At 46.2% G+C, this 23,298-nt stretch overlaps 1 protein-coding gene across 4 annotated transcripts in view; it reads right to left on the reverse strand.

The window, feature by feature from the left end:
- Positions 1–316: 316 nt before the first annotated feature.
- The window catches only part of ATP11C (ATPase phospholipid transporting 11C), a 72,798-nt gene continuing 49,816 nt past the window's right edge, over positions 317–23,298 (reverse strand). For 2 of the 4 annotated variants that reach the window (XM_032228075.1, XM_032228076.1), the window contains exons 20-29: positions 22,994–23,168; positions 22,644–22,746; positions 22,092–22,237; positions 20,878–20,937; positions 18,655–18,782; positions 17,621–17,756; positions 17,256–17,321; positions 15,317–15,420; positions 13,150–13,303; positions 317–3,730 (exon numbers count right to left, since the gene is read on the reverse strand). In XM_032228075.1, coding sequence (XP_032083966.1) covers positions 3,593–3,730; positions 13,150–13,303; positions 15,317–15,420; positions 17,256–17,321; positions 17,621–17,756; positions 18,655–18,782; positions 20,878–20,937; positions 22,092–22,237; positions 22,644–22,746; positions 22,994–23,168 — 1,210 coding nt within the window. In that variant the 3' untranslated portion in view covers positions 317–3,592. Of the gene's footprint in view, positions 3,731–7,069; positions 7,175–12,904; positions 12,992–13,149; positions 13,304–15,316; positions 15,421–17,255; positions 17,322–17,620; positions 17,757–18,654; positions 18,783–20,877; positions 20,938–22,091; positions 22,238–22,643; positions 22,747–22,993; positions 23,169–23,298 lie in introns of those variants that run through there. The other 2 variants (XM_032228077.1, XM_032228078.1) reach the window with 2 other exon arrangements.

Consider the following 23,298-nt stretch of genomic DNA (forward strand, 5'->3'; position numbering starts at 1 on the left):
CCTCTGGATATCCCTCCTTCATATTCTTCAAAAGCTAGCAAACTTTTAAGAGAGGTTTGCAAACGTGTGTTTGCTTACTGTATCAGATGTGTTGTAGTGCATCCTTAATTTGAAGTGAAGTTGACTGCCCATCAAACAGGCAGGTCGATATTTCCACATCTGTCTGGATGGTTTTCTTAAGTTCACACGGATGACTTCACACCTGCAGCTTCGCACCTCTGACTTCACACTTACCGTGAATACAACAGTGTTACCCACAACACCCCCCCTCAAACCCAAGTTCATCCCAGGTGACAGAGGTGGTTTCAAACCCATCATCAGAACATACCAAAGTTTATTGATCATTTCAAAAGAAAACTGGAAAAAAAAATCGTAATGAAAAAAGAGCCGATTGCATTCATAAAATTTAACATTCCACGATTATTGTATAAAGCAACATGAAGATACAAAATCACAGTTGTAGTGATTAACATAGTCCGAGGTTCGGGGTTTTTTTCTTTTTGGCAAGCTGAAAAAATGCACCTTAAAATCTTTATAGAATGTTTACACCCCATCTCACTGTTCCATATTTACACATCCTCTTTCTTATATACATATATACACATATATGTATATTTATACAATTCTTCCTTCTGCTTTCTAGTTTGCAAAGATCCATTGCTGGTTTTGTCGGATGAATACTATCAAACTGAGAACTAGTCTCTTGAGCCTAGAGAGGCACTGAATTTATGGTTATTTTAGCTCACCAAGATATACAATCTTCAGTTAACCGGCCAACCGGCATAGAAGAGCGGGATTCGCACCCAAAGCAAGCTTCATTATTGAAGTCGGGGCCGAAAGGTCAGTGCAATCCAAACTGGAGGGGACAGAATTGTCCCCCGATTGTGCCAGGTTCAGAAGGAGCATCTTCACCCCATGACACCACCCAATATTAACCATGATTTGTTAACTGGATGAATTGCAAGCTTTGATTGAAACTGGCTATCCTATTTTGTTAAAAAAAAAATGGGGGGGGGGGCGGAATGATTATTATTTTTGCCGTGCTGTTCCTTTTAGCAGTGAACATCAAAATTCTAGAAGGACCAGAAGAGATGGGCAGGTTCTTATGCAGAGGTGGTGGTTTTAAAAACTATAGAATTGCATATATATTTTTGTCACATGGCAAAAAAAAAGAGGAAAAATGCCTCTTATTTTTAACACAGCTCTATTTGGATAGGGAGACCACCACAATGGAAACAGAATGAGCTATTCTCCTGGTTTCCTTTGAACGAAAAACTAATTCTCAAACTCCCCAAGTATTATGGTTGGCGTTATTTATTTATTTTTATTTTATTTTTTTTAAAAACACACCCTTCCCTCCTGTTCCCCAATTAAAACTGGATGCAGGAGTGGGTTTTGGGTTATCGGGGAATCATGTAAACATCAAGACTAAGGGTTTTTTTTTTCTTTTTTTAAGTTGGGGGAAAAAATGTGGTTAGCTGACATCCTGCAAGCTTTTCCCCTTTTTTTAAAGAGCTATTTTAAGGACTCAGGTCCAGGTCTCCATTATTCCTTTGCAAAAAATAAAAAAAAATAAGACAACAGGTTGTTCTTAGCTTGATAGCCTTTTGCAAAGTTGTAAAAAAAATGCAGCTTATTTGTCAGCGGCACGCTTAAAATGAGATTGCTCTTGGGTGATAATGGGTGGGTGTGTTTTGCCCATTTTGTCTCCCTCTCAACAATAAGCACGTGCGTTAAAGGCACTCGTAGTACCTTATTGCATGCCTTGTTCTTCACAGCTACACAGACTTTCCTCTCTCTATGCCCTACTATCAACACACTTTTGAGTATCTCCTCAGCCTTGCTTTGCAGGGGGAGAACCGCATCTACACATCCAAGCTTCCATCCTCCTTCGAGTTTCCAACTTAGATCTTCCTCCATCATGGCTCTCGTGGCCACAAACACTTCGGAGGAAATTCCACGTGCCATCAAGGGTGTCAAGAGGGTGGTTTTCTTTTTTCCATGCTGCAAAGGATTCTGCCAATTTGCCCGTGGATACATGCTTTGCTGCTCTGTTCATGCAAATTTTGATGTTGTTGTTGTTGTTTTATATGTGCCAAAAGGTTTTATAGGACACCTTCGAAGGATGTGTAGAGATGGCTTGCTGGATGTGGCAGAAAAAGTTTTTCCGTGCTGTTCTTGATAAAACAGCCCAAACTGGGCCAGAGGAAACAGGCGGACATTCTAATCCAAAGATTAAGGTGGACGAATGAACGGAGATTAAGGGGGATAAAAAAGAGAAATCCAGGGAGGTCCAAGCAAAACCAGAGTTGTTTCGGTCTAACACAACTCCTCTCATCACCCATATTGTCTCACGTGGGTGACCAGCTACTCACCCGATTCTTCCTTCCTGAGCAAAGTCTTAGAAAAACGGGGTGCTTCTAGGAACCTGGCCTCCGTCGATGTTTTGGTTTTCATACTAAACGGTGACAAAACGTGGAAGTTTGAGAATCCCAGATGCTTTGCAAAGCAATGTGCTAACGCATCCAGAATATATTGCTTGAAGTATTTGTTCTTCCCTTTTTGTATGCAAGACAATAATAATAATAATAATATATATTTCTTTAGGCTTGGCGGTAGTCAACCAGTAGGCCCCAACGGAGATATATACCTTACCTCCCATTGGAACTTCCCGTAGGTTTTAGACGGGAGCAGAATTTGCACGGCAAAAGATGACAAGCCCACTTAGCCATCTACCACTGGCCACATCTGGCACTCACAGTGTCCTACAGCCAAAGTTCTTCCAGCGTCCCACAAAACCAGGATGGTCCAGTGGGGGGAAAGAGGGTTGAAGCCCAGGCACTTTTGACTCTTTTGAAATTAAATGGGCCTTGACTTTGGACGGTGTGAAAGCTTCCAAGCCAGAGGGAAGAAGAAGGATTGCATTTCGAAAGAGGAGAACTTGGGGTGCATCTCATCAGCTTTCTGAGTTTTCCCCATGGGGTGTGTTTGTATTTAAAAAAAGAAGTGGCTTTTGTTACATCCGCGTTGGTGTCTTGCGGAGAAAGTCCATCCCCATTTCCTTAATCGAAACCCGCTGAGTTGGTGAGGAAGAAGAGAAGGGGAAAAAAAGAGAAGAAGATGTAGCATTTCATGACCCAATTTGTTGGTAGAAGAATGGAATCGTTGCAGGGCTGCGAGGAAGGCTAGACGAGAGACCTCGCCCGACTCGACGCTTGCAAAGTGAGAATTAAAATCTGTGCTCTTTTACTGGTTCAGAAGGGAAAGCCCACAGCTGGGAAATTGTCTTTTCATTCCCCCACCCCTTGCCCGACAACCCATCGCAAAGCAGAAGATGCTGCGTCCTTCCTTTCAAGAGTCCAAATCTCGCTCGTTTTTTCACGATCCAAACAGCCAGTTGGGGGGGCTCAGGGCTGGCATTATGACGAGGATGGGGGTGAGAGAGAGAGAGGGAGATCAACTCCAAATCTTCCAGATTTCGCACCGGTTTTTAAAAAGTCCAAAAAAGCCAAACCCATGCACCTTTTTTCTTTCTTTTTAAATGGCATCTTCCTTTTGGGGTGCATCACCCCCACCCAAAAAAAAAGCAGAATTAAAATTGTTGCATTTGAAATATCCTGAGATGTTGGCCAGCCAAGTGAGTGAGAGTCTCTGTGGGTTTCACTTCGGCGGAATGGCCCTTCTCTAGCTGCTTGTATGACACCAGCATTGGTAACTCCGAAGGGATGGGCTGTTCAAAACAAACACAGACACACACACAGACACACACACACACCAACACACCAACACAAAAGAGAGGGAGAGAGAACCGTTTAGCCACATCGCTTGCTATGGATGCTGTCACCGCGGTTTGCAAAGACACACAAAATGATCAGGTATTCAAGTTGCAGGCAACGCATATAATTAGATTTCTAAGATTTCAGGAGAAAACGAACATTGCAATTTCCAAAGAAAAGGGAGGAAAAAGAATGCCAAAAACACTATTTTTCATGGAAGAAGTGTGCCAATTAATCTTTGGGTTTTTAATCGAATGAGTGTGGAGATTTTTTAACTTCTGGGCAAGGTTGTTCAGAGGTTTGAGGAACTAAACAGCTGTAAACTTTTCTAAGTTATACTATAAAAATAGAAGCATTAATTTTCTCATTAATTTTTCGCAGAGGGTTATATAACATCGGAAATCCGAGAAACACTAGGCTTAGTGTGAAAACATTCCTATTTCTAGGAATTGCATTATTTGTGCCAAAGCTGGATGCATAAATAAATAAATAATCCAGTTTGCCAGAAAATAAAATACAGCATCATCTGCAGGAGGAATTCATAGACAGAGAAGGTGATAAAGGAAGATGGGGGGGGAGGGGAAAGAGACTTATACTAAAGGATGACAAAATGAGCTGAAAGCAAGAATTGGAAAAACAGAGCAAGGCTGTAGAAATTTCTCAAGTAGCAAAACTTTTTACCATGTCTGATGCCAAGATCTACAACAGTTTTAAACTGAAGCAGCTAAAGTTACTTAGAAGGAAGGAAGGAAGGAAGGAAGGAAAGAAAGAAAGAAGGAAAGGAAGAAGGAAAGGAAGGAAGGGAGAAGAGAAAGGAAGGGAGGGAGAGGAGGAAGGAAGGGAGAAGAGAAAGGAAGGGAGGGAGGGAGAAGAGAAAGGAAGGCAGAAAGGAAGAAAGGGAGGGAGGGGAGGAAGGGAGGGAGGGAGGGAGGAAGGAAGGAAGGAAGGAAGGAAGGAAGGAAGGAAGGAAGGAAGGAAGGAAGGAAGGAAGGAAAACTGAGCCACCTCAGGTGCAGGTAACCATGATTCAGAGATGCTTGATGGTTTGTTTAGTTGTTCAGAAGAGACACAACTTTTCTGTATCATTGAATTCAATATATATATAACAAAATAAGAAAGTTAGGCAGCCTGTTTCATGCCACACTCAAAGCAATAACAGCCTGGATTTCATCAAGTTCCTCGCCTCTGCCAACGTTTTATTTATTTAACCTTAATCCAGAGGAGGAACAGGAGTTGAGCAATTTATATAGCTTCTTCTTCTTCTTTTGGAAAGATCATGTAACTTGAATGTGTCAGCTGGAAATCTTTAAGGCGTGAGATGCCCCGTTCGTATCTACTAAGAAAAACATGGACAGTTGCGATGCAATGTCACAGCTTTGGCATTCTTTTTCTCTTAATTACGTGAAAGTAATTAATTCGGAACAAACTCTAGATTAAGGCAATGCATGTGAAATGAAAAATAGAGATCAAGCATTCCCCCCCCCCACCCCAATTTCATTTCTATATAAGCTACCAGCAGGCAATCAAACCAATTTATATTTAGCTCCTTTTAAGGTAGACCGGTAAGTGTCCCCCAAGAGGATTCAGACAAATTGATCATCTCCTTGGAGGACAAAGCTAAAATCAATTAATGATAGCTATTGTTGAAATGCTCATCTTTAGCTTGGCTGTCATCATCTTCTTTGTATGACCCCCAAAATCCCTTGTGGGGTGGAGTCTCAGCAACTGAATGGAGCTGAGGGTTTACGGGCCGGATGCTCACCCTGTCACCAATGTGGAGTTATTTTTTCAGCAGATATATTCTCATTGTGCCCAGAGATAGAGAAATATCAGCCTGTACCTAGGATTGAACTCACAGCCTTCTGATTATGAGGTGAGAGCTTTGCCTCTAGGCCACGTCACCTCCCTTTAGCTTGACAGACTTTAAGTTGGACACAAATCTAAACCCTGCATTGTTTTGTTAAAACCATCGGGATGCCTTCGACTTTGGCAAGGTTGATTCCTCACTATTTCTTCCTCCCTCAAATTGACACCTTCTCTGAATTTGGAAAGGGCGACCCCATCAGACGGACCTACTTATTTCTGATGGGATGAAAAAAAGAAATGGGTTGTGGAATTTAGCTCCAACACAGCAGCATCATAGATGCCAAAACTCAGATAGTTATCATTCACTTCTGCCCTGTGGTAAACATTTTTCACCACTTGGTCCAAAACGATTCCTAATGGAATTTTTCACCTCTATCCTCAAGAGCGCAGATTGCCTGGCACAAGATGGTGACAATTTTGCAAAAAGCAGCTACAGGCATGGAAGGACCAAGAAAGTCAAACTGTATTTCCATAGTGGACGTCAGCTTGAACCCCTTCCTTCAAAGTAAAAGACAGAAGAACAGAGTTGGAAGGGACCTCCTGCTCAAGCACAAAATCCTACACCATTTCAGAGAAATGGTTGTCCCGCCTCTTCTTAAAAACTTCCAATGTTGGAGAATTCACAACCTCTGGAGGCAAATTGTTGCACTGATTAATTGTCCTCACTGTCAGAAAGATTGCTTCTCTCCTGGATTAGTTTCCACCCATTGCTTCTTGTTCTACCCTCAGGTGCTTTGGGGAATAGCTTGACTCCCTCTTCTTTGGGGCAGCCCCTTAAATACTGGAAGAATGCTATCACGTCACCCCTAGTCCTTCTCTTCATTAGACATACCCGATTCCTGCAACCATTCTTCATATGTTTTAGCCCTCAGTCCCTTAATCATCTTTGCTGCACCTTGATTTAATGGCCTTGATCACTTTGATTAATTTTGATTAGAGATGGCAAAACTTTGGAAATACCACGTGAGCGTGGTCAGCTGGCATCGAAAGGACTAGAGGAGGAGGAGGATTGAGGAACTGGCGCAGAAGGATAAACATCAAAAATTTGACCTACAGCCGAAAGGGGACAATCACGTCCCTCGAACTTCTGAGCCGTGAGCAGAACACATCCACGCTTCTGAAGCCAATAAACCCCCTTTGATGTGCCCCCCCCCCAGGGGTGGCAAAAACTCAGCGCACATTTTGACGCCAATCTCCATCGTGCCATACAAGCCCGTATGAAGATGGAGCCCTTCCCATTTTAATTATTTATTACAAAATTAGGGCAAGGCGGTGTGCTTGTGTTCTGCTGGGCTAAGAGAGTGTCACGAGCGCTGAGGTTAAAGAATCACATCTGGAATCGTCCTGGAGAATTCAACAGATTCCAGGAATCACGGGATTATTTCCATGCCGTCCAGAGTCCCGCTTGGGGGGAACGGGGGGAATACCTGTTACGATACATTAGACGTTTCTGAGAACGTTCTTAAAAGCAGAGGCCGGACCGAAGGCCTGGCTGGTGTTGAATCCCGTGCAATTTTTCTGCGGGGTCTTTTCTGCAAACAGCGAGGCAAAAAATAAAACAAAGGATGTTCAGTGGGCAATTTTTGTTTTAAGTGGGGAGGTTTAGCATCGAAAAAAAAAAGACATTTGGTTCCTCAGCGTGAAACTAAAAGGAAGTAAAAATGCATGGTTAAGGAAAAGAGAAACCCACAACGATGTTTGAAAATTTTGTTCTGACCGAGGCTTCCTCAAAAAGCAGGAAGCAGATTCCTGGTCCCGACAAAACCCCTTTTATTAAACAAATGTGACTTCCTCTCATTCACATTCAGCAAAGGCCTGGCAAATAGTCTTTCAAAGGAGTATTTATGATTACAGACCTTATCTATCTTGGAAAGCTGCCATGTAAATATTTTCCAACTGAGGAGCTGTGCAAGGAAAGGCTTGGCACAGAGTCTCTGAGATTCACGGACAGATCTTCACACTCCTGGAATGAATCTAACGAACGAATGAACTAATTGTTTCCTGCAAAAGCCCCCTCCCCTTTCGCTCCTCTTTTATTTCCTATGGGAGGGGCCATTCACTGTTCACCTGTGACTTTACTCCCAAGTTGACCTCTGTTCTTTAGCTGTTCCCTTCGTCTGGCAACTCTGTGCATGCGCACACTGGGAACAGGCTCCAGCTGTTCTTCTGCCCCACTGATGTCTGACTCTGAAGGAAGCTGATAACTGTCAGACGGTTCTGGCCCCCTCTCTGCTTCTGAGACAGAGCCCTCCTCAGAGCCTTCCCCAGACTCCAGGACTGGCCCTTGTTCCTCCCCAACCTCCTCACTGTCTGAATCTGCTTCCAGCTCCGTTGACCACTGGTGGGCCACAACAGTGCATTTCTCCAGAACAGGATAGACAACTGATCCAAGTTAATTCAAGAGGTTTATTCTGCAACTTGCAACTTGCTAGTTGAATCGTGCCAACCATCTATAGCCCATCTCTACTTAAAACCATCAGCAATCTTCTAAGCACAGTTTTGGGACAATACCTTTGGGCTCCTGCAAACCTCCCTTTGCTCCATGGGCAGCTGGGCTACAAGCAAACCAGTGTATTCAGATGGTGTTGAGCAACACTTCTGAATGCACGTAAAACCTCACTTTGCTCATCAGAAGGATCCTTGATGTAACTTCTCACATGTCACAGAGCCGAAATCAGCGAGGAGGGTGTCTCCAGGTGCTGAAGGAGAAGGTGCAGGTAGCCCACTGGATGTTAGGAATCCAGTCTTGGCAAACTACTCCATCCAGGTGAAAAGCTCCTGTCCATGCCTGGCTGGGCTACCTTTCAACCAGCGAAGCCCCCTCCCCATTTTTTAAAGAAATGCTTCCGGAATGCTAAGATGGCGCAGTGGTTAGAGTGCAGTACTGCAGGCTACTTCTGCTGACTGCCAGCTGCCAGCAGTTTGGCTGATCGAATCCCACCAGGCTCAAAGTTGACTCAGCCTTCCGTCCTTCCGAGGTGGGTAAAATGAGGACCCAGATTGTTGGGGGAAAAGAGGCTGACTGTGTAAACCGCTTAGAGAGGGCTGGAAAGTACTGTGAAGCGGCATATAAGTCTAAGTGCTATTGCTATCTTCCTTCCTTCCTTCCTTCCTTCCTCCCTCCCTCCCTCCCTCCCTCCCTCCCTTCTTAGAATGCAGTATTGCGGCTAATTCTGCCTACTGCCAGGAGTTCGGTTCTCACCGGCTCAAGGTTGACTCAGCCTTCCATCCTTCCGAGGTGGCTAAAATGAGGAGCCAAATTGTTGTGGGGCAAGAGGCTGACTCTGTAAACTGCTTAGACAAGATTGTAAAGCACTGTGAAGCGGTATATAAGTCTATGTGCTAAGTGCTAAGATAATGTTAGCACTTTCATCCTGGAGTAATCCCATCATTTCCATCATCTTAAAACACCACCTCTGCTTCTTACTTGACAGTAAGTAATCTTGGAGGCTTCTATCGACTGATCCTCAGCGGGGATTCGGGAGCAAAACCCAAGCAGAACACCAAATTTTGGCAAACCAAACCAGAGCGGGGGCGGCTGCTTCCCACAGTTGTTGGAATTGCAATTTTATGATTTTTCAACAACCTTCCAAAATGGCAGCCAGATCAACGGTGACACAGGCAGGGAGATGGCGGAGATTTTGTGTGTGGGGGGGGGGGGGGGAAAGGAATGGCAATTAAGCAGAGCTTTGGAATATACGATGTGTTCCTTCTTTAAAAAAAAAATAAGAAAAGGTGGGGGGAAAAAAAAGAAAAGAAAAGCAGAATGCACGGGAGACAGATAAGCGCATTATCAAAACGTCGGTCTGCCCCGAAAGAAAGCAAAGGAGAGAATGGCAGCTTATTAAAAAAAAAAAGGAAGAAAATCACCTTATTCATTCAGAGAAACTGTGATTACTGGAGGTTTGAGAGAGGACGAAGATAGTAGATGTTCCCGAGGAAGGAAGACGCCGCGTTACCTGGTTCGCGTCGAGACAAAAGGAAAGTGGGAAATTGGAGACACAGAGACAGAAAGAGAGAGAGAGAGAGAGAGAGAGAAAGAGAGACAGAGAGAGAGAAAATCAGGCAGCTGGAAAAAGCAGAGCACAAAATAATATATTACAAATTAGGTTTTTTTTAAAAAAAACTCCAGTGCATTTTTTTTTAATGGTGGAAAAGTACTGATAATACAAGTTGAGAATGGGGGGGGGGGAATGTGTGAGAAAGGTTAGGGATGGAGGGGGGCAGGTAGCTTTTGATAGGAAGGCTGTCAGTAACTATGGCATCACAATGGTGATTTATTTTATTTTTTTAAAGGAGAAATAACAGGTCCTTTCCTGCGCTGTGTTCCTTCTCTTAGCGTAGTCGAACTTGAGAATTTAATCCTCCGCAAAACTGGAGTTTTGGAGCAGTCAGTCAAATGGGAAGCTAGACGTTTGGAGGCGTCCCATGCCTGGGAATGCGTGCTCTTGGACAAGGAGGCTCTATTTAAGGTTCGGGAGATCTGTCCTCCTGTATCTGGTTACAGAGGCTAATGGGAATTCTCCATCATCCAGGTTGCCCCAAAGGCAGGGGTGGGAATCAAAAATTTCAGCAATGGGTTCTCAGTTGCTGGGTGGGCGTGGCCTGCCTGGCCTCCTGTACCATGGCCGGGGAGGGGTGGTTTCTCCCTCCCCAGGATCTGAGCCTTCAGTTGAGCCTCCGGGAGGTCAAAAATGGCCTCCCCCGGGGGGGGGGGGCTCTGGAGGCCAGAAATGAGCCCATTTCCAGACTTCCGGGAGGCCCATTTCCCACCCTTTCAGAGCCTCCGCGTGGGCCCTGCACGCGCTCTACATGGGGCCACCCTTGAAAAGTGTTCGGAGACTGCAACTAGTCCAGAATGCAGCCGCGCCAGCGATATTGGGTGTACCTAGCTACACCCACGTTACACCTGTCCTCCGCGAGCTGCACTGGCTTCCCATTGGTCTCCGGACGCAATTCAAGGTGTTGGTCATTACCTTTAAAGCCCTACATGGCTTAGGGCCAGCGTACCTTCGAGACCGCCTACTGCCACATTCCTCCCAACGGCCGGTGAGATCCCACAGGGTGAGCCTCCTTCAGATGCCGTCAGCCAGACAGTGTCGGCTGGCGGGCCCCCAAAGGAGAGCCTTCTCTGTGGCTGCTCCGACCCTTTGGAATGAGCTACCCCCAGAAATCCGGACCCTCCCCACTCTCATGGCCTTCAGGAAAGCTGTTAAAACCTGGCTATTCCGGCAGGCCTGGGGCTGTTGACCTCATTGTTGCAATCCAGCCCTGATTATAACGAATGTATCCGGGAGGTCAAAAATGGTTGATTTTAACCTGTTTTTATTTTCTTTTCTTTTTTAAATTACTTCTTTCTTTTGTTGTTGTTGTTGTAAGCCGCCCGGAGTCCTCCAGGATTGGGCGGTCTATAAATCATAGAAATAAATAAATAAATAAATAAAATACTTGCCTGACAACCAAAAACAAATGGAGACTCCTGGGAGGGGTGGGGTGAATGGGGGTCAGCCAGCCGTTTCAACTACCGATTTGGCAAACCAGATGTAAAATTAGCATCCGGATCGCCCAAAGGCAGTTTTGACTTTCTTGGTTTCTTGGAAAACATTTTGCTTCTTCAATTCTAACTTCAAAAAAAACAAACAAACCCAGAAGAAGCGAAACTTCCAAAGGGGAAAAAAAAACTCCAAGAAAGTCCAGTTGCCTTTTGCAAAAAAAGGGAACTTTGGGGGACTCCAGAGATTGTCTGAAAAAACCTCCTAACTGGTGGGCCACCCTCACTTTCAGGCCACAGTGGGTCCACTAGGGATGGTGTCAGGCAAGGGACCCTCCCTTTCATGCACAGCTCCCACCGGGAGTTCATCCCAACCGAACTGGAGATAGTTTGTCAAGAGACGGGGAAACATCTCTCGTTGCTCCACTGGCCAGTTTTGCAACCTGGTGTTGAATCCTCGCCCGCCCCTCTCTTTCCTCTCCTGCCTGTTTTCAGATTTCAAAATGTCAGGAAACAAGCATTGTCTCCGTGAAGAGGAGAGGGGACCACAGCGTAGAGAGTCCTTCCATAACCTTCATTCTTTTTGAAAAGCATGTGTGCGTGTGTGTTTCCACTTTGCTCTCCCCCTTCCTGTTTTACGGTTTTTACTGCTTTCGCCTTTGGTTAGAGATGTTGGGTGGCTACATACATTTTTATCGTAAACTCTAGCAAAAACTACTCTTCCGACATATTCTGTGTGTAAAGTTTACTGGAAAAAACTACATTATAATCCAACACAAAAAAAACCCCGACAGGTTTCAGTTTTACAATGCCCTGTAATAAATCCACCCCCCCAAAAGACCCCCTTCTAACACTTTCAGTGGACAAATCCCCCGGGACAGGCCCAACTGCAAAACCTTACGAGACAAAATAAGAAGAAGAATGTCCTAAATTCGTGCCAGGGTGCGGGCAGAAACCACAGCACCACAAACCGCAAGCAAACATTGTAACAGGACTGGTGCAAAAACGTCAAACTGAGTTTTAGCAAAATCCCAGTTAAGATTTCATCGTCAAGCTTTTCTTTATGCGCAACTTAACTGGCCTCTCCTCCTTTCTCCCTTTCTCAGGTGTGACACCCCCCCCCCCGATTGGTCACACTACCCGCGTTGCCTCAAACCAAGGTCAGGCGTAACCTCCTTATCCCTCCAACTCCAGATAAGGCTGGAGAAGGACCTCAAGGACTGCCTCAGCCATAACTAGGCTCCTAAGTTTCAGAACGGATGAACCACGCTTCTCTTGGGGTTCCGTGTCTTCCTTCCCAAAAACTAGAATAAAATAAAATAAGGCTGGCTTCAAAAGGCAGCTTGAGCCACACAAACCAGGAACTCAGGTTCGACTCAAGCGTCCACACACAGGGCAAAGCATGAGATGGTGAGGAATTTAGCTCCCCCGCTAAGGAGACCAGCTTTAAAAATTCAACCGGCACGTTTTGGGGAACGGATCTCTCCTGCAGGAGGAGAGAGGAAAAACAAGGCATTGAGGGCCTCCTAGACTAAACTCATCTGCCTTTAAAACAACACACAGCGGAGAAATATCTACCCCCAGTGCTGGGTTCTCGCTGGATTTCCCTGGAAGGCAGAGTCTGAAAGGGGAGTTTTGGCCAAATGTAAGTTCTGGGGGAAATGAAACTTCTCCCGTTTCAGACCAGTCCTGATCGGGATGGATTCTCCCACGATGACAAGGTAGACCTATCTTCGGACCAAAAGATGGGGAGGTTATTATTTCCTTTCGCGTGGAGCCCTCCACAGACTGCTAAAGACTAGCTCCCCTTCTGTGGGTTTTCCGCTGTAGCCCGAGTCGAACCAGGTGGGAACATTGTCTGAACATTCAAGAGAAAGTAAAAAAAAAAAGAAGAATTTGTTTCTGAAAACACAACAACCGCAGGCAACAACGCCTGTCCCTGGTTTCCTTGAAGACCTGGCCTTAGAAGAGTGGGATCCATTCTTCGACTTCGCAGGTTTTCGGCTCCGCTCTTACCTCGCTGCGTTTCTTTTTCAGGTGCCTAAAGACAAGGCCGATGACCTCAGGGAGGAGGGAGACGAAGATCAGGCAGAAAATCGCCAGCCAGGAAGAGGCGAAGGACAGCAGCTGGGCGAAAACATGGTGCATCCTTTGTTGCTTCAAGAAAGGCCTGTGGGGGAGAGGAAGAAGGGAGGGAGGGGGGGAGGAAGGGAGGGATAGAAAGAGAATGAGAGCGAGGGAGAGGATGGACAAAGGGAGGGGAGAGAGAGAGAATGAAAGAGAGATGGAGAGAGGAAGGAGGGAGAGAAAGAATGAGAGAGAGGGAGAGAAGGAGAATGACAGAGAGGGAGGAGAGAAAGGGAGGGAAGGAGAGAGAATGAGAGCGAGGGAGAGAGAGGGAGGGAGGGAGAGGGAGGGTGGGTGGGAGAATGAGAGGGAGGCAGAGAGAGAGAGATGGAGAGAGGGAAAGGAGAGAGAGAATGAGTGTGCATGTGTGTGTGTGTGTGTGTGTGAGAGAGAGAGAGAGAGAATGAGAGGGAGGGAGAGGATGGACAGAGGGAGGGGGAGAGAGAAGGAAAGAGAGTTGAAGAGAGAAGGAGGGAGAATGAGAATGAGAGAGAGGGAGAGAGGGAGAATGACAGAGAGGGAGAAGGAGAGAAAGGGAGGGAGGGAGAGAGAATGAGAGAGAGGGAGAGAGGGAGGGAGAGAGAGGGAGGGAGGGAGAATGAGAGGAAGGCAGAGAGAGAGAGATGGAGGGAGGGAAAGGAGAGAGATAATGAGTGTGTGTGTGAGAGAGAGAAAGAGAGAGAGAGGGAGAATGAGAGAGAGGGAGAGAAAGGGAGGGAGAATAAGAGAGAGGGAGAGGGAGAGAGAGGGAGGGAGAATGAGAGGGAGGCAGAGAAAGAGAGATGGAGGGAGGGAAAGGAGAGAGATAATGAGTGTGTGTGTGAGAGAGAGAAAGAGAGAGAGAGGGAGAATGAGAGAGAGGGAGAGAAAGGGAGGGAGAATAAGAGAGAGGGAGAGGGAGAGAGAGGGAGGGAGAATGAGAGGGAGGCAGAGAAAGAGAGATAGAGGGAGGGAAAGGAGAGGGAGAATGAGTGTGTGTGTGAGAGAGAGAGAGAGAGAAAGAGAGAGATAGAAAGAGAGAAAGTGAAAGAGAGAGGGAGGAGGAAAAAACAAAACAGAGAGACATATGCATCAGTTCTGCATCTGAGCCAAACAGGTTTGCATCACTTGGGCTGGTTATGACAATTACGAGTCCATTGTGGGAGGAACTGGGGGTCAAGATCCCAGGCCCACCTGCCCTCTCCTGAACGCACGCATCCCCTCCTGCAAAGGTGTGTGGGGAAGGCCTTGGGAGACCAGACCAAGGGAATGGTCGGAGAAGAGACAGAATTGCCTGCAGCTGTAGAGTGGGTAGGGGGAAAACCTCACAAGAGACCCTCCCTAGTTTCCCAGGCTGTAAAAGAGGAGGCGGGATCATAGCCGCAGATTCTGTACTCGGGTTTTACATTAAAGTAGAATTCACTCATCAGGTTGGGAAGTTTCCCTTGCGGGCCCCATAAAGATGACCCGTTCCCCCAGCCCAACCTTCTAAGATGGTCATCTCTGAAGCCATTTCAATTTGGAGGTTATTTTTGAGGAGGAAAGAAAAACGGTCCAATATTTCCTTCCAAATCCCAGAGACAAGGTAAAGGTAAAAGGTTCCCCTTGCACATATGTGCTATTCGTTCTGGACTCTAGGGGGTGGTGCTCATCTCCATTTCAAAGCTGAAGAGACAGCGCTGTTCAAAGATGCCTCCATGGTTATGTGGCCGGCATGACTCAACTCTGAAGGCGCACGGAACGCTGCTCCCTTCCCACCAAAGGTGGCTCCTATTTTTCTACTTGCATTTTTGCGTGTTTTCGAACTGCTAGGTTGGCAGAAGCTGGGACAAGTCACGGGAGCTCACTCTGTTACGTGGTGTTAGGGATTTGAACCACCAAACTGCTAACCTTTCTGATCAGCAAGCTCAGTGTCTTAGCCACGATAAACCCCAGAGATAGTTTATGCTTCTTAAAGTCAGGGTGCCCATCTGTTTCGAACTGACGTTGGCTTAAAGCTTAGGACTCTGCAGAGGTGTTGTGCGAAGGGACACCCTGGTGCTGTGCTGGGGAAACAGTGAAGTCTTGGCCTGCTTACCAAATGATGCCTCCCCAGAAGAAGGAGAAAAAGACGTAGAAAATTAAGGAGCCCCAGATGACAAAATGGTTCATCCATGTCCAGAACCGAGTGTCTAATGCCAGCTATGAAAAAAAGAAAGAAACAAGAAATTCAACATTAGAATAGAATAACAGAGTTGGAAGGGACCTTGGAGGTCTTCTAGTCCAACCCCCTGCTTAGGCAGGAAACCCTCTGCCTTTCCAGACAAATGAGTGTCCCGTCTCTTCTTAAAAACTTCCAGTGTTGGAGCATTCAGAACTAAAAATAAGAGAAGAACAGAGTTGGAAGGGACCTTGGAGGTCTTCTAGTCCAACCCCCTGCTTAGGCAGGAAACCCTCTGCCTTTCCAGACAAATGAGTGTCCCGTCTCTTCTTAAAAACTTCCAGTGTTGGAGCATTCAGAACTAAAAATAAGAGAAGAACAGAGTTGGAAGGGACCTTGGAGGTCTTCTAGTCCAACCCCCTGCTTAGGCAGGAAACCCTCTGCCTTTCCAGACAAATGAGTGTCCCGTCTCTTCTTAAAAACTTCCAGTGTTGGAGCATTCAGAACTAAAAATAAGAGAAGAACAGAGTTGGAAGGGACCTTGGAGGTCTTCTAGGCCAACCTCTTGCTCAAGCACAAAATTCTATACCATTTCAGAGAAATTGTTGCCCCGCCTCTTCTTAAAAACTTCCAGTGTTGGAGAATTCACAATTTCTGGAGGCAAGTTTTTCCACTGATTAACTGTCCTCACTGTCAGGAAATTTCTCCTTAGTTCTAGATCTTAGTTCTAAGATCTAGTTCCTGGATTAGCTTCCACCTGTTGCTTCTTGTCCTGCCTTCAGGTGCTTTGGGGAATAGGTTGACCTTCTCTTCTTTGGGGCAGCTTCTAATTCCTATCTCGAATTCATATTGCGCTGGTTTTTATTGATCCTAATCAAAACCACCCCCACTTCCAATCTGGTCCCTTCAAGGTGAGTTGGCTCTTCCTGTCATTGAGTTGGCCTTGCGGGTAGGTGTCACTCAGATCAGGGCAAGCATTTAATCTCCCCAAGATCTGTAATATCAGAGGCAGCCTGCCAAACGTGAGTATTTTTAAGAATAGTAGTAATAATAATAATAATAATAATAATAATAATATCGAAAAATCCTCTGATGATGCCAAATGCAGACTTTGCAAAGAAGCTGATGAAACTGTTGATCACATACTCAGCTGCTGTAAAAAAATTGCGCAGACTGATAATAAATTGCGGCACAATTCAGTAGCGCAAATGATCCATTGGAATTTGTGCAAAAATTATATTAAAACAGCAACAAACTGGTGGGAACATCAGCCTGAAAAAGTCACCGAAAATCAGATGGTCAAGATCTTGTGGGATTTCCGTATACAAACCGACAAAATACTGGCGCATAATACACCAGACATCACACTGGTTGAGAAAAATAAGGTCACAATCATAGACATCGCAATACCAGGTGATAGCAGGGTCGCCGAGAAGGAACATGAAAAAATTGCAAAATACCAGGACTTAAAAATCGAAATTCAACTATTGTGGGCACAAACCAGCAGTGGTAATTCCAGTGGTAATCGGCACACTGGGTGCTATTCCAAAAGCACTGGGATTACATTTAAAACAGTTAAAAATTGACAAAATCACCATCAGTCAAATGCAAAAAGCCACACTGCTTGGATCTGCACGCATATTACGAAAATACGTTATGACGTCCTAGGCCCCTGGGTGGGGCCCGACTAGTAACCAATGCCAAATCCGGCGAAACAACTGGCCGCTGTGATACAATTCTGTTGTTGATAATAATAATAATGATGATGATGATGATGATGATGATGATGAAGAAGAAGAAGAAGAAGAAGAAGAAGAAGAAGAAGAAGAAGAAGAAGAAGAAGAAGAAGAAGAAGAAGAAGAAGAAGAAAGCTAACCTTTAGTGTAACTGTGAAGACCAAGACAGTGAAAATCATTGTCCCAAACGTCCAGAGTCCGGCCATCTGAAAAACACCATGACAAAACTTGCAATTAAAAAATACTGCTGGATACTAATACCTTGAAGACAGCAGGGCCTGTTAAAATAAATACAGGTTAAAATAAACAGATTTATGTGTTTATAAGATGCAGCCACAAAGATCATTTGCCTGGGTGACTCTTCCTTTAGAGAAGCATCAAAGAGACGGAGGTGACACGATAGCCTTTGCTGCCGCATAAAAACACACACACACACACCGAAGCACCGTGTGCATAAACCCACACCGGTCGCTATTGCAAAGGATCAGGTCTTTTCAGGCCTCACCTTTCCGTTGTCCTCGATGGAGGCAGATTGAAAAAGGAAATAAGCACCGAAAAAGAAGACGCAGCCATCAAAAAGGCCCAGGAAGGTCCAGTAGACGAAAGGTTTCAACTGGAGCATGGCGTTGTCGGAAACATTCCTACCGAGAAAAAAACACAAAATTTGGACCTCAAATACAGGACATCAGAAATGCAAGCTGTATCCGGGAAAAGGACTTTAAATGGAGAAATGAAGCAGACCAGAAAGGCCTTGAGAAAGGGGTTCAGTGGAATAAGGCCAAATTCCCATTTTGGAACTCTCTCTTTACCTGCAAGATTAACAGGAGGAGGGGGAGGAGGAGGAGGAGGAGGAGGAGGAGGAGGGGGGGAGGGGGAGACGGTGGGGTCCTAGGGGACCTCTGAGCTTGATCGTTTTCGTGCAGCTTTTTTAATTACCCAAACTTGGTAACATCATTAGTGCTAGAAGGGAGGAGGGGAGGGGAGAAGAGGAAGGGAAAGGAGAAGGAGGAGGAGGAGGAGGAGGAGGAGGAGGAGGAGGAGGAGGAGGAGGAGGAGGAGACAGTAGGGTCCTTGGGGACTTGTGAGCTTGATCATTTTCATGCAGCTTTTTTAATTACCCAAACTTGGTAACATCATTAGTGCTAGAAGGGAGGAGGGGAGGGGAGAAGAGGAAGAGGAAGGGAAAGGAGAAGGCGAAGGGGAAGGAGGAGGAGGGAGGAGCCGAGGTGGCGCAGTGGTTAAATGCAGCACTGCAGGCTACTTCAGCTGACTGCAGTTCTGCAGTTCAGCTGTTCAAATCTCACCGGCTCAAAGGTTGACTCAACCTTCCATCCTTCCGAGGTGGGTGAAATGAGGACCCGGATTGTTGTTGGGGGCAATATGATGACTCTGTAAACCGCTTAGAGAGGGCTGAAAGCCCTATGAAGCGGTATATAAGTCTAGCTGCTATTGCTATTGCTAGAGGAGGAAGAAGGAGGAGGGGCAAGGAGGAGGAGGAGGAGAAGGAGAAGGAGAAGATGATCATCATCTCATACTCACAGATACAACTTTGGGAAAGTCATCAATACATCAATAGGGACATGCTGCTCCAGGAGACTGTAGGCCACAATTGGCAGAGAGGTGAAGCAGATGTTGAACATGGTCAGGTAAGCCGCATCGTAGAGAGGCTGGAGGGGAAAAGGGAAGCAGTTGAGCAGAAGATCATTTTCCGTGGTTGATTTAAGACTTTGCTCTCACCCAGATCCAAGGTGATCAAATAAGTACGGGAATATAATTAATTGACCATCCTGTCTTCCAGTGAGTATTGAATACCTGTGTGTGGTGTGGTGTGTGGTGTGTGGTGTGTGTGTGTGTGTAAAATCAGATTTATTGAATAAAGGATGATAAGGCCATTCATGGTTTCTTGAAATGCCCAGGGCAAAAAGGTGTGAGAAAAATACAACAGTTGTCTCCAACACATACACTCATTTCTTAGCATAGACACACACACACACACACACACACACAACAATTCATCACCCCAATCATCAGCAATGCCACATCTTGACTCTTGGGATTGTTATTTTTGTTTTGGGCAAAACGCCTTGAAACCTTTTGAGGAACGAGTCGAAGCAAACTAAAGCAAATTGGGTTGGCATCGTTCCGTCCCACTCGCAACGTCTTGAGAGCTGGAAAGACAACACCAATTCCCTCTCGTTGAGTCCAGCTGGACCAAACACGCCAGGACACGACCCGGTGGAGCTGTCGGCTCATTATTTCCATCTGTTGGCTCATTATTTCCTCCCGGATGAGAGTCTTCTGCGACAATGGCTCGTTGGCTAATGAGGCAGCTCCGGTGGGCCTCACCTAAGGGGGACAATCGGGCAGGCAGGAGGAGGAGGAGGAGGAGGAGGAGGAGGACTCCTCCTGGGTGAAAGGAGCCAAAAAGTGAAGCCTTCGAGGGCAGCTGCAGGCCACTTCCACCTCCAAGGACGATGGGGACAGCTGCAAAACGAGACGGCGGCGGTGGCTCGCTCGTTCAGGAAACAATAGTTCAAACCTGGCGTCACTCGGGCGTCCCCCCCATATACACACAATGGCCCCCCGTTCGTCCGTTCACACCTGCCCTTTGCAGGAGAGTCAGTTCAATGCAGGAGTGGTTTGGGTTGCAAGGAGATTCTTTTGTTACTGGGGTTTGTGAGTGTGTGACTTTTTTCCCCCAAAAGAGAGAGGGAGGGGGGGCAGAGAGAGAGAGAGGGAGGTTGACAGCAGCTGCATTTTTGCAGGACAAAGAGGGAGGCTGAAGGACCATCTTCTCTGGGGTTGCAAAAGAGGAACCATTAAAAAGAAAGACAAAATGAAAGGCATGATTTATACAACTGGAGAGAGCTGCTTCTCCCAGTCGTCCAAACTGGGAAGGGATACGGACCGGCCTTCCTTCTCAAAATTAACACCGAGTCCCCGAAGGGAACAAGAATTTTGTCATCCCAAATTACAGGTGGCCCTTGACTTATGCTCACTATTGATCCTGGAATTTTGGCTGTTAAAAGTTGTTGCAATTGTGGAATCTCCGTGTGACCGGACACGATCTTAGAACTGTTTAAAGAGGAGGTGTTAAATGAATCTAGTGAAGGGAAGGACCAGGGGAGACATGATGGCAGTGTTGAGGGGCTGCCATGGAGCAGAGGGGGTCAAGCTATTCTCCAAGGCCCCTGAAGGTATAATGAACTGATCAAGGAGAGATTCAACCTGGAAATAAGGAGGAACTTTCTGACCGTGAGAACCATCATCCCATGGAACGAAAGTTGCCTTCAGAAGTCGTGGGAGCTCCATCACTGGAGGCTTTCAAGAAGATATTGGACTGCCATCTGTCAGAAATGGTGTAGGGTCTCCTGCTTGAGCAGGATTAGATGACCCACAAGGTCCCCTTCTAACTCTGTTAATCTATTCATCGATGGATGAATCACGTGGTAAGTGATCCATCTCATTGTCAAGTCCAAATCCAGGAAATGGGCATCTATGGCGTGGGGAAATGGTAAAAACAGGTTGCACAGCGTGATCGCATCGCCATGAGACGCTGCAGCCAGTCGTAAATGCAAGATGGCTGCCCAGCTCCTAAAATGCGATTGTGTGAATGGAGGGGTAGTAAAGCAGTTGTAACTTCTACCATGGGATGTGACAAAAAAAAAGTAACTTCGGCGCTAGTTCCTTTGAACAATCATTAAGCAGCTGGTTTTGATCACAACCTCAATAATGACACACACCCAACGCACGTCAACCTACCTGTTGTGAAAAGCCACAGAAAAACTGATATAAAAACTGTGGGAAAATGAAGCAAAGGTTCTAAAAGAAATAGGGGGGAGGGAAGAGAGAGAGAGAGAGAGAAAAAAACACGTGTTAGTAAGAAAACCAGATGATGTAAATCAGATGGTTTTTGCTGCATTTTGCAACTGAGAGTCAGAAGCCTTTAAATATTCTATCCCAGTTTGGCTGTGAATTCCCATCAAATTGGCATGATGGCGGAGGGTGCGTAGGTTGTTCACCATTTTTCAATTCTCTTCATTTCTTATTCTTTATTAGGTCATCTTTTGCGTTAGACTTTTCTTTATGTACCTTTTGTGGAGTAGAGTAGAGTGGAGTGGAGTGGAGTGGAGTGGAGTGGAGTGGAGTAGAGTAGAGTAGAGTAGATTGGAGTGGAGTGGAGTGGAGTAGATTGGAGTGGAGTGGAGTGGAGTGGAGTGGAGTGGAGTGGAGTGGAGTAGAGTGGAGTGGAGTGGATTGGATTGGAGTGGAGTGGAGTAGAGTAGAGTAGAGTAGATTGGAGTAGAGTAGAGTAGAGTAGAGTGGAGAGGAGTGGAGTGGATTGGAGTGGAGTAGAGTAGATTGGAGTAGAGTGGAGTGGAGTATATTGGAGTGGAGTGGAGTGGAGTAGAGTAGAGTAGATTGGAGTGGAGTAGAGTATATTGGAGTGGAGTGGAGTGGAGTATATTGGAGTGGAGTAGATTGGTGTGAATTGGAGTGGAGTAGATTGGAGTGGAGTAGAGTAGAGTAGATTGGAGTGGAGTGGAGTAGATTGGAGTGGAGTAGAGCAGAGCAGAGCAGAATAGAATAGAATGGAGAATAAAACGAGTAGAGAAGAGAAGAGAGAATGAATAGAGAACAGAACAGAGAAAAGAGACTAGAAATAGTCCTCAAGTTATGACTGCAATGGAGTCTGCTAAGTTAAGGACTACCTGTGGAATGGAGTAACTGAACATCAATGTGATGTACAAAAAGGGTGGGTCTTGCACGCCATCCTTCTGTCCACCATCATTCCCATTTTGCGCCCTCCCCCAAGGACATTGCTGGTTCTGCCCCTCCTCCCAAGAGTGTCTTGCTTCCCCACTAACCTTCTGCTGAGCATCCCCCACCCCAGGACTGGCAATGGCATAGTCCCACCCACCTGCCTTCTCCTTAACACCCCCCCCCCTCCCAAACCAATTTGTCATTCCCTTTACCTTATAGAAGAAATACTGTACAAGGTGGGATATTCGGACATAATACAAATGCCCGTGAGCCAAGAGAAGCCTTTTCAAGTGCTTAAACTTGGGGATGGCATAGTCGCTGTTCCGGGCAGCTTGGCGTCCCTCTTTTCCCTTGATACCTGGGTGAGGAGAAGAATGGAGCAGGGTCAACCTTGCACATCAGATGCCTCGATATCCTGATCACCCAGATGTTTATAAAAGCTCTCTCGGCCTGGCTCCTGTTATGTCCTGGAGCTCATGTGTGCTGGTTTCTTTGACCTGGGGCCTCCAAATGTGGCGACTTTAAGACTTATAGACTTCAACTCCCAGAATTCCCCAGTCAGATAGAGTTGGAAGGGGCCAGAAGGGTCACCTAGTCCAGTGTTTCTCAACCTAGGTGACTTTAAGAACTTCTGGACTTCAAGTCCCGGAATTCTGGGAGTTGGAGTCCACGACTCTTAAAGTTGCCATGTTTGGAGACTCCTGCGTTTGGCCAACACACTCCCAGAGGGAGAAGACCCCATTGTGGGTTGAAGCATCCCTTACCGATGCCCACGTGAGCTTCCAAAATCATGCTGACATCATTGGCGCCATCTCCAACAGACAGCGTGATGGGACTGCCTTTGGAATTCTTCACCATGCGGACGATCTGCGGGAGAGAGATGGATGGTGGATCAGGATAGGTTGGCTGAGATATTCCTCACCCAACGTTGAGCCGGCTTCCCGAGGACTGCACCACCCTGAAGGCCGAACTCAAGAACAGGCCAGATATTTATGGTCATTGGCTTCCCGAAAGAGATGTCTTCCAGAATTCACACTGAAGAAGGGATGTCTCCTTGCAAGGTTCTGTTGGGACGGGAAGTGGCTTGGCTCACTTACAGAGGACATCAACGCACCTGAGCCTTTTGCAACGGGGCCATCCGGCAGCACAAGACAGCGGTGCACTTCAGGCAGATCTGGAGGAAGATGCTCTTGTAATGGGAAAAGTTGGGATCCTGTGAAGGGTTCAGGATCAGGGAAAGGGTCGCCCCGTCAATCACCAGTCCATAGTCGTAACCGGATACCAAGGCTCTGAAACAGAGAAAAGTGACTTGTTGGCTGGAGACCTTAATAGGACCCAAGTTGTAGTCAGAAGAGCCAAGGAGGAAAAATTGAGGGTAAGTGAAACTCAAGGAGTAGCTACCCTTCTATTCTTCTGGCT

The sequence above is a fragment of the Thamnophis elegans genome, chromosome 12 (genome assembly GCF_009769535.1).
Source record: "Thamnophis elegans isolate rThaEle1 chromosome 12, rThaEle1.pri, whole genome shotgun sequence".
Taxonomy (NCBI): Eukaryota; Metazoa; Chordata; class Lepidosauria; order Squamata; family Colubridae; genus Thamnophis; species Thamnophis elegans.